Source organism: Pagrus major, chromosome 14 (genome assembly GCF_040436345.1).
Source record: "Pagrus major chromosome 14, Pma_NU_1.0".
NCBI classification, from domain to species: Eukaryota; Metazoa; Chordata; class Actinopteri; order Spariformes; family Sparidae; genus Pagrus; species Pagrus major.
Window position 1 is genome coordinate 9,804,651 of NC_133228.1, and position 11,223 is coordinate 9,815,873.

Sequence of the window (11,223 nt, forward strand, 5' to 3'; positions counted from 1 at the left end):
GAGTCACAAAACAAGCTCATGTGAATTCTTGTGCTTTAAATCATAGTCTGTAGTGATGCGATCCTGTCAAACATACTGAATCTGAAGCCAGGATTTGGTGTGCTGCTTTTGTTGAACTTTTTCCTGTATGTGTTTTGTCAGTGACCGCACAGTGAAGGTTTGGGAAGCCAAAGGATCTCTGGAGGAAGGAGTCCTGTGACGCCCCCTTCCTCATAATCACAGTAAGACCCGAAATCAAGGATCGTCTACAGGCTGTTACCCAATCAAAAAGAAGCATTTGTGAGGCACCTACATCACCCCTGGCACAATGAAGTGTTGGATAGGCTGATATTTTAGGTCAAGATGAATCACAGTGGAGCCTCTCAAGTCTCCAGAAGAGCTCGCAGGACTACAGACCTGTTGTGATGGACAGGACCTTTCATAAGCGCTACAGCAAACGATAACATAAAAGTACAACTGTGGACTTACAGTTCAGAATGAATCGTTGCTGGAGTCTCTGCTGTGCTTTCTACATTCCTCTCCTCAGCTGAGCACTAAACAACATGGATACCTTCTATGCACATAGTGAATTTTGCTGGAGCAAACAAAATGCTTACATGCTTTGCCTCCTCGCACCATCTGTGTCACAAGACAAGACATGGAGATCTCCTGCTCACCAGCAGTAACTGTGAGTCTGTCCTGCATGTTCACATGATGTGTTTTTTCTCTGCTCTCCAGGTCATTTTGGGTATGTGTGTGTGTGTTCTCTGTAACCAAGGACCAAAAGGCTACTGAAACTGTGTATGGTCTTATTTTTCAGCTGTTACTGCCAAACCCTCGAGTGGAACATGAGATGCCTGTCTTTGACAGGGTCCTGAAGCATTTTTCTTCAAATTTCTGCATTTCTTCTGGTGTTTTATTCAGTGTTAAAGGCGCACTATGTAAGAATTGGCCACCTCTTAAATTCATACTCAAAACAAATAGGGGGCAGCATATCACAGGAGTAACTGTGAACTGTGGCTGTGCTTAACTAGTTAGCTTAGTTAGCCGTGCAGCTAGCGGTTTGCACTTGGAGCTTGGAAACCAGGGGACTGTTAGCGTTTACAACGCTAGCACAGGAGCTTTGGAGCTGGACGGGGCTAGCTGGCTAGCATGCTTATTTCAGTAGATATCTCTGCAACACAATACATTGACATCATGACGTCAATGTTATTTTTTGTTTTCAACTACAATTCTTACATAGAGCATGAAAGCAACTGCTGACTGGTGTCACTATAAAATGTGCGTATCATGGCTGAACAACAATATTCCTACATACTGAAGTTTAAAGGCTACTTAGTCAAGCAGTGGAAAATATAAATCTCTGAAGCTAGCCACAGACAACATGTTTCCTTTAGTTTTATTGCCCATTTGTACTGATTAACTAGTCCAGTGAATCAGTCTATCATTTACAATGGTATTGACAATGGTTAAATATATGATTTAAAGCTAGTTTTTCCCACATCGTTTCAGAGGCTAAGATAGCAGTTACTGCTAGCAGAACTAGCTTAACTGGTGTTATTTTATTTTTCTAGTTTGATCAAATTTAGCTACTGCCTTATATGCAGTATGTGGTATAACAAACTCAATTGCTACAATTTTAAATTCAGGAACATGGTAGAGACACATTGGTGGATTAGCTTTCACCAGCTAACCTTAATTAGCCAGCGTGTGGTCACCGCAGTTCGATTTTTGCTGCTCAAATTTAATAATATAGATTTTTGAAAGCTCTGTGGTAGAATAATTTTGTAGATGGTAAAACAGATGTCAAAAAGTCAGTCAAGACAGAAGTAGCTTTTTCCGAGCTTCTCTAGAAAAAATGTTAGTTACCCCACAGTCATACTTTGCTTTTATTTGTTTCACACCAGGTAGAAGAGGCTAGCTGTTACATCCTGGTTAAAATATAAAGTTGTCTTAACGTTTCCCAAACAGCTTCAGTATTTCAGCCAATGTGTTGTCACCAGTCCCTAATAGCAGCTGGATAATGTGGTTTCAGTATCCTCTAGCTTATACACAGACAGTGTCCAAGTATTTCTAGCCTTAAGTGGTGTTTTAGTTTCCCCTGCTGAATGTTTTTACTTTCCTGTCAGCTTCCCTCTGGCTTCTCTGACCTGCATCTCTTAGGCTTCCGGCAAACATCCTCTCGTGACTAAATAAAAAGGTTACCCTCCGAGTATTTAAAAGCTGAAGTACAACTCCGGCAACAAGTGCTTTTCGGGAACTATAGCTTGACTCGTATAGCTGTATAGATGTGAATCATTCATGTTGATGAAACCAAGCACCTTTTAATTCCTAAATCATGGGATATGACACATGTATTCTGTGAGAGCAGTTGTTCCTGAGAGTTGTGTTTATGTGCGTGTTTTTCGATCCAGATGTTGTCATAAGCTCTCATTCCGTCCTCCATGTACAGTGCTGTTCACCTCTGCTGTCTAAGTGTCTGTAAACTGCACACATGCTGCAGTAACCATATCAAACAGCGTTCAGTCTTTAAAGGGGCACTATGTGGTTCTGGAGAAGAAATTCAAACTCAGAATTTTAATATTTATAATATTGATGAGGTAAAAACACAAACTCAGAAATATTCATATCTTCTATAACTGAATAAACAAGCTGCTCTCAGAGGGAAATAAAGTCTCCAGAACACTGTTTGAAGCCAGAAAGGTGGCAGGGTCCGCCACATATAAACAAAGTAAAACAGTATGAAATTGTGTTGTCCTTTAAGGTCAGTTTGTTTGTTCAGTCATGAAAACAAAGAGAGTTTGTTTATTTAATTTATTTAGGCATACAAAAATCAGTCAAAGAAGATTTTTCTCTTCTGGTTAAAATTTCTTCCCCAAAACTATGTAGTGCACCTTTATATGAAACTAAAATGCTATTTATTTATTTTTTTTGATTTTTGACTTTGCTGTTGTGTCTTCCTTATCAATCAGAGATTTGAACTAATTTCCATCACATGCCTCCATAGATGATGGACTGCACAGAATATCTGGGATGGATTGAGGGGTCTTATCAGTGCCTGTAATAAGTCCTACGAGTAGTAACTGTGGAATCGCTACCCCAAGGTATATCATGAACTACTGCATCATGAGTATCCTGAAAATGTATTGCTTCTGGTTTGGATAATGGAGGTAGCAATGCAAAAGTCAGTGGGACTCCAGTAATTGCACTGAAAGTTTTCTCCCCTTTGTGTCACAATAAAGTTAAACACACAGGACTGAAATGGACAGAAACTATTTTTTGGTCCCATTGACTTGCACTTGAATTGCTAAATAAATAATCCCACAAAAGAAACAATGTGAGCTCTAAGTATCCCTAATTGATAATAAATCAGATATGCTGCTTCAAATCGTAATTATCCTTTCTAATTGTAGATGTGTCTTATTTTGAAATCGGACTGTAAATCTGCTCTTGTGTAAATACGACTGTTGTTTTCTTCCTGCTGATTCTCTTTTTGTGCAGAATTTTCGAGTGATTTGAAATATCAGCTGCAGTGTGAAAATAAACTTTAAAGTAAAAATAAGTGTTATTTTTATTTTTTCTAATCATGTATTAATGTGTCATGACCACATGGTGGTAGTACTGTACAATGACAGGTGGTGTACTGTACGTAATAATAATGGGTTTGAGATCTTAGGACCTTTTTTTATTTATGAGCTTTGTGTTTCTGATCATATTAGATGGTTAATGAAATCAGTTACATTTTGTTATTTTAATTCTTATTCATATTCTTATTATTATCTGTGTCCCCCAGATACCTGTTTTATAAAGAGGGGGTAAGGGAGTGAAACATCATAACACAGCCTCGCTATACATTCTAGTATATAATACGTTATACCTCACAAAATAATTACATAATCTCTGGATCCTATCTGCCCTCACTAAATCATCATTTATCTGCAGCTGGTTTAATTACTACTTCAGGCAGTAATATCGTATTCGATAATTTACAGAGCCGGAGAGAGGTGAAAGAGGCGAAGGAACTCCCCCTGAAGACACAAATTAATGTGAACAGTGATGGCAGGATCAATATTTAATGTTCAGCTACACTGAGAGCAGCAGTGTTAATTAGGCTCGCAGGAGCAGAGCATCGACCTGTGGCTGCCTCGCACTGCTTCGTGTTGGCTGCGTTAAACTTCTGTTGTACATTATATACTGTCCTAATGAGTGCTTTCAGATGACAAAACACACCCACACAGAGCCTCTTTCAACTTGATCGACAACTTGTCCTCACTGCATACACATGTATAATTGTTACACAAGACAACACACACTGTCGTGCCATATAGTAAACTATTAGATGACGGATGAATGTCTCACTTGCCTGTTTGGTGTATCTCCGTCTTTTAAAAGTCTACATGCGGTCCCACCATCGTCTGCACGTGACCTTTAACCTCAAAAGAATCCTTTATCATTTTGGGAAATACACTTATTTTTAACTGTCTTGTTGAGAAAGCTGAGAAGATAAGTACCAGTCTTATTTATGCATGCTAAATGACGCAAAGTTGGCTTAGCATCATGACAGGAAGTGAGCTACAGTTGCAGCCATGTTCCGGGGCCACAACACGTTAACTCTACCTAATCAGCATGCAAAATATCACAATCTGGTTGATTCAGCACTGGTGGCTTCTTATTTCTGTTTCCTCTGACAGAGTAAGGAGGAAGAAAAACATGTTTTGAGTTTAAAAAAGCTTTGATCCACACTGACCGTTTTCACATGGCGGCCATTTTCCTTTGACGTCTTGCTGCTGTCCGGTTGCAAATTGTATAAACATAAAGAATCTGACAAAATTGTTATGATGTCACCACTTCCCGATTGATCAGCTACTGAAAAGATGATGTAAGTGAAAATCTGCGGGGACACCGGGCATATTTCAAAGTAAAACACATTTGACAACACTAGCTAACATTAGCATTCAACCACTTCCTAACGTTACCGTTTTGATTACATCCAGTGCGTTTCACTTCCAGTAACGTGGATCTGGACCACTAGCTGTGCCTCTAATCGAGCTAATTAGCTAACAGCAGCTACAGTTACCAGCAGTTAGCGGTTATTCAGGTTGCAGGCCTGTTTGTTTTGACTATGAATTCTTCCAATTCTTACATATTTCACCTTTAAGTAAAAGTTCTGAATACGTCCTCCACCACTGACTACAGTGTGACCTTGTATAAGCCTACTAGCCTGCCTTCTTTCAACAGTCATCACTTTGACAGGAGAGGTTAGTGAGTCACACATATCTTCACATGGAAACATGTTGACCTTAAAGTCTCTGTCCTTCCAGCTCTGCAGGATGGTTACTCTTTGCGGGAATATATATAACAATTCCTATATTCCTGGCAGACTAGTGTACAAGCCAGAAGATCAAGTTTCACCAGAAATCAATAATGACTTCTCGCACGGAGGGCGTGGGCCGAGAGCTCCACTTTCAGTTTTAATTGTGGCGATGAGTTGGGATAATATATCCTCCCCTAATCTGCTCAGTGAACACATTGATTAGCCGTGTGCGCGGGCCCCACCGGATGCTCTGGTTTCACAGTTAAATCCGTCCGTATAATGTGATTTGTACAGCTGCAGGTGCTTTGTATTTACTGAGGGATTAAAATCAATACAGGTTAATTTCTGTGTGAAACGGCCTCGGATGGGATTCAGCCCTGTTTGTGGGTGTCTTTGCCCAGGCTCCCTTTTAGTGTTTGTGCTGAGAATTTACATAAAAATGGTGAGAGAAAGGCATTTGTCAGATAGATAATGATGCACTCCACACTTTGGAATGATTGTTTAGCCATTAGTTGGTGCAGTTTGCTGCGTATTTCACTGTTTCTACCTTTGGATGAAAGCATGAAGTATGTGTGCATGAAGCATGTTTTCTGACATTCAACGAGCTGTTCCCCTGAACACACGGCCAATTTGCATTTCATCTGTGTGACAGCCATATGGGAAACAAAGGTAGAATAGGTGGGGGAAGATGTAGCTGAGATAGAAGCAGAAACAAGGAAAGAGGGGGGAGATGAGGAGTAGGGTGGCAGGCATGTGGTAGTTAAGGACGTTTATCTGAGCAGCAATGAGGCTCAGGAGGACAGGGTCAATATTCACCACCCGGGCTTCTATCTCTGAGCGTCCACAGATTGAATCCTCCAGCTAAAAATACCAGCGCTGCTGCTTTATGACCAGAACTGATGAGCCGTGATACTGCTGCTCGCTCTCTTAATGCGCCTACAGAAATCAACCTTGTCCCCTCCCGACGGAGCTCAGTTATCAAGCAAAACAGATTGGGAGGAACAACATTTTTTTTTTTTAATGCACCCGCAAAAGCGTTTTAGCATGAAATTAGAGGGCAGTGCCTTTTGAAGAGATGACATCTGTGTTTCATTTACTGAATCAGCGTGAGTTTTGTGAGCAGCGTGAAGGGGTGGAGGTGCAGATAAAAAAAAAAAGATGGGTGATGAGCACCAAGCAGGAGAACTTGAATGCTCAAACTTAGGAGAAATGACAGTGAGAGAGATAACGCTGATAGTAGCAGCGAGTCAAGTATGTGCTCCTGTATACATTGTGCCGAAAGAGGCTCTCTCCACATAAGTGCAGGTCAGTATCAATTGTGATGTGTCAGTGACTATTAAATCCAGAGAGCTCTCCAGTTGAACCCTGTGCGCCGGAGAGTAAATGAGCACATTAGAAATCATAACTGCTGGGAATTTAAGCTGAAGAACGATAGAAGGATGTTTCTGCATTTTACCTTTCTGTCAAATCTACTATTCCAAGTCAGACCTGGCTCATTTTTTAAATGTGCACTTTGTAGTTTTGGGGAAGAAACCAAAGAAACTTTGGGGAAAACCGACCTTAAAGTCCATTCTGTTTTACTTTGTTTATATTTAGCGGACCCTGCCACCTTTCTAGCTTTAAACAGTGTTCTGGGGACCTTAATTTCCTCTGAGAACAGCTTGTTGATTCAGTTATGGAAAAATTAATATTTCTGAGTTTGTATTGTTACCTCATTAATATGGTTATGGTAATATGGTACATTCTGATTTTGAGTCTCATTCCCAACTCATCAAACACTGACGCTTTGTCAACTGCCCCAACCTCCAATCCCAAAGCTGCAGTATTCTGTGTGCCTGGATCTACTTGTCCAGATCTTAGACATATTATTAAGTGTTAGATGTAAAGAAATAAGTGCAGTGCCCCATTAGATCTCACCTGAGATGAATTACATAACGTAAAATGTACCCATTAAAAAGTCAACAAACACATTATGAACATACAAACACGTCAGTGGTGAATGTCCTGTGTGTGGGTGGTCTTCTAATATAGATGCATGAGATTGCTATCATGGCTGTGTCTAATAATCATGCAACAATGTATTCATAACTAATGGCCTCATGTTTTATGCATGTTCAGGGATTCGGTAGTCAAATTGAGATTAATGGGCATCAACATTCTTACAGATAATCTCTTGGAGCTGACAAACATATTCAGAAGTACTTCAACCACGATAGAAGGGAATTTCAATTTGATATGGAATGAAATCGAGGGGTAGATGTGCATCCAAAAACTGTTAACACTTCAATATACAGCACACAAAATGTTATGAGACAAAATGAATGAGAAACGACCTGATAATTAATGAATCTTTAATGAATAACTCCTGAATTACTGTGATAAGAGGATGATGCAGCAGATAATGATGAGTTACAAGAGAATAGACTGGGAGATAATGTATTATTAATTCATTAGACAATGATTATGTCCTCAATATCAATGAATGGACTTTCTGACCGCTGTCTTCATGAGTCGCTCCTATAACTGAGAATTATTACATTTTGACCGTCTATCTCTGAACTGGTGCAGCTTTTCAAGACTCGAGCAGCTCAGTGAAACTCACAAACCAACTGCATGTGTTGTAAATCCACTCATGGAGTGTGACACTACTCAGCATCACACTGAGCAAGGTGATTCAGGGCTCCAGATTAAGTTTTTATATTGGTTCTACTGGTGCACCTAACCATTTTATTTAGGCGCACCAGCACATGATTTAGGTGAACCCAATTGTGCATTTTAATTTCTTAGCACGTTATGTAAATGATTGTAAACAGGAATTTTCCTTCATTTAAATCACATACAACAAATTGCGATAAAAAAAAAAAAATTGAGTGCAAACAATCAAAACGTTTCGTCAAAAAGTAGACACTGACAACAGAGCTTGTACTCAATAAAGGACTCTTACATGTTTATTCTTCCCCATGCGATTTCTTTATCAGCTAAGCTAACTAAGCTAAAGTTTTAGTACAAACCCATTGTCTGAGAGAGAGGAGTCGGATATTTACATTTTGACATGAAACACGGACCCTGCAAGTGACTTTTGAGTGCCAACATTTTGTAACGGCGCCCTGAAATGAATGTTACAACAAACCCCGTTCTCCCCTACACGTTTTTCTGTACTTTTCATAATCATGACGCAATGAGGGTCTACTTAGCAACTACTCAAAGAGATTAAAAATGCCCTTGAATGCTCTTTGATTTACACACATTGATACTTATTCCACACTTGTACAATACATTCCTTAGTTTTGATTAATGAACAGCAACTTTCCGGCATCCACACACCAGGGGGCGCTGCAGAGAGCGGGTAAGCTGGTGTTGCACTGTGCTGCTGTCAGGTGGTGGTGATGATGTGATCCTGGGTCAAACAAATGGCTCAGTGTGTGTCCATTCATTTTGGCCCCTGTGTGTGAATGAACCCGTCCAGCTCACCCGCCCATGTGGTCGCGGACCGGTGGCATGATGTTTGCCCAAAGGTGCCCTAATGGTTTTTGCCACCATGCCACACATCCAGCCCAGGGCATGTCGGTGCATGTGTGTGTGTGTGTGTGTGTGTGTGTGTGTGTGTGTGTCTGTCCGTGTAAGAGCTATATTTAGAGATGTGGTTTGCCAGTAAACACACTGAGTAATACTGAGATGCGTCATTTTAAGATCCTATGACTCTTATGATCTAAACATAATGCACACTTACACACACACACTCACACACATACCCTTATGCTGCATATAGCAAAACTGAGCAGGCACTTTCACCAGCAGGTCACTTGGGGATACTTGTGAGGACGAGTGTGTTCTGTTGTACCCTTGCACACTTGGAGTAGCAGTATCAGCCATTTCTTTTGATGGCACACACATGCTTTCCGACAAGCACACACACACACACACACACACACCCAGAGCAAAAACTTTTCCATTGACTGTACATCTCTTTTGGAAACACGCACACACTCGATGTCCTCATAATGCGACTCTCCTCCTTATCCCTTCACATTCATCATGCTGTCATTCTCCTCTCTGCCAGCGGAGGGTCTCCCTTTCAGTTAATTAAATCAGAAGCTTATCCTCATAGCGTGGAGAGAGAGAGAGAAGGGAGAGGAAATAGAGACTGAGACTCATTAGTGTATCTACATAAACACTAATAATGATTGTACTAATAATCTCCTCACAGACGACTCTACTCTACTAAACTCTACTGTCTAAACTGGATTATAGTCAGTGGGCAAAATGGACAACCACTTTGTTTTTTTGGGTAAATTCTGGAGGGACCCTGTGTAAAAAACCTTATAGGTGCCCTCCATTGAGTTAGTGTTGCAATTCCATACAGTTGAGGGACTTACAAGAGACAGATCAGCAAAAAAATAGTAAAAATTAAAGAAGCAGAGGTGGAGATTGGTGTTGTCATCATGGAATTTCAAACTTTGATACAATACCTTGAAAAATATCGATATTCTATACCATATTCAATACCACACGGGAAAATGTACACAGCAAGATGACACTTTTTTTTTAAACATTCAGTGTTTTCTCTTTGGATCAGGCCCCAGCCATTGTCAGGGCCATCTGTGAGCATCCATGGCTCAAGTTATTTGGCCCAGAATGGCCCCTTGTTGGTAGCTTGTTGGCCGATTGAGCATGAAGAACTGGTGGCTCACTGGTGAGAGAAATCACTCCGATTGGCGAAGCAGTGCACGGACAGAGAAAGGTTGTATAAAGAGAGGTTTGTATATCCTTTCGCGCGGGCGCAGAACGTACAAGCTTGTTGGCCTGTGGTGCGTTCAAGTGCAGCTTTTTGGCCGAGACACAGGCGACGTGAGGCGACGCAACAGTCAGCCTTTGTCGTAACTAGTTCTTTGGTGTCAGTTTGGTGTGTCAGGGCCCTAAATGAGCCTGGGTCGAGGTTGTCGCTAACTCCGTGGCTAACCCCCTCCACTTGAACCAGTAGGTTGCGGACAAGACATGGCTTGGCTTGGGTCCTGAGGAGTTGCAGCACTTATTCACCAACAAACAGCCTAAATTGTGCACGCACTGCACTGCACACACACTCTCTTTCTCTGTCTATCGGCTGCCCACTTGCTAATGTTATGCACACAATGTCCACACTGAGTCATCGCGTTTCTTACTTTTAGTTATAATATGTTATGATTGTTAAACACATTTCCCATAATGCAAATTAATAGCATCTTCCGATTGACCTTTCTTGCCTGATAACATCTTTCAAACGCCACACTCGCTATTTGTAACAATAATAGAAATAAATTTTTAATTTAATTTTTTAAAACATTTTTAACTAACATATTTATTCATACTTATTTATAAATACCTTTCTTACAAACGAAGGCTTTAGGAATTTCCCCGATGATGTCACCAGGGGCCCAACAGTGAATTTCTGCTCTGGACCCCCGGACAGGCTAATCCGGCCCTGCAAGAAGCAGTGAGGGGTGTTTCATGCCAGGCAGCAACCCACATTGAATTAAACTGAAGTCAACTGAATTGGACTGATGTGAATGAGAGTATTGAGGGCATGAGGGGGAAACTACACTACACACATACACACACACACACACACACACACACACACACACACACACACACACACACACACACAGGAAAAGACTTTCCATGACAAAATTTCCTCTATTTTCCTGATTGTCATCACTTCCATGCCAGTAAATGTGAAGCACTGGATTTAAAAAATGAGCTGAGCATAAGTCAACAGAGCTGAACTGAATTGAGAGAGTGAGAGGAAGGAGAAGAGGGGAAGGAGACGGCAGAGAGGCATGAAGAGAGAGGGGAGGAAGGGAGAGGGAGAGAAATACTCACACGGTCAGAGGAGGAGAGAGAGAGGAGTGACATCACATCTCCCAGCCTCTCTCTCCCTCTCCGTGGCACCT

General features: G+C 41.0%; 1 protein-coding gene across 4 annotated transcripts in view; it reads left to right on the plus strand.

Moving 5' to 3' along the window:
• LOC141008022 (kinesin-like protein KIF21A) overlaps nt 1–3,541 on the plus strand; it is a 40,382-nt gene extending 36,841 nt beyond the window's left edge. For all 4 annotated transcript variants that reach the window (XM_073480198.1, XM_073480200.1, XM_073480201.1 and 1 more), the window contains one exon: nt 142–3,541. In XM_073480198.1, coding sequence (XP_073336299.1) covers nt 142–199 — 58 coding nt within the window. In that variant the 3' untranslated portion in view covers nt 200–3,541. The remainder of the gene's footprint in view (nt 1–141) is intronic.
• Nucleotides 3,542–11,223: the final 7,682 nt, after the last annotated feature.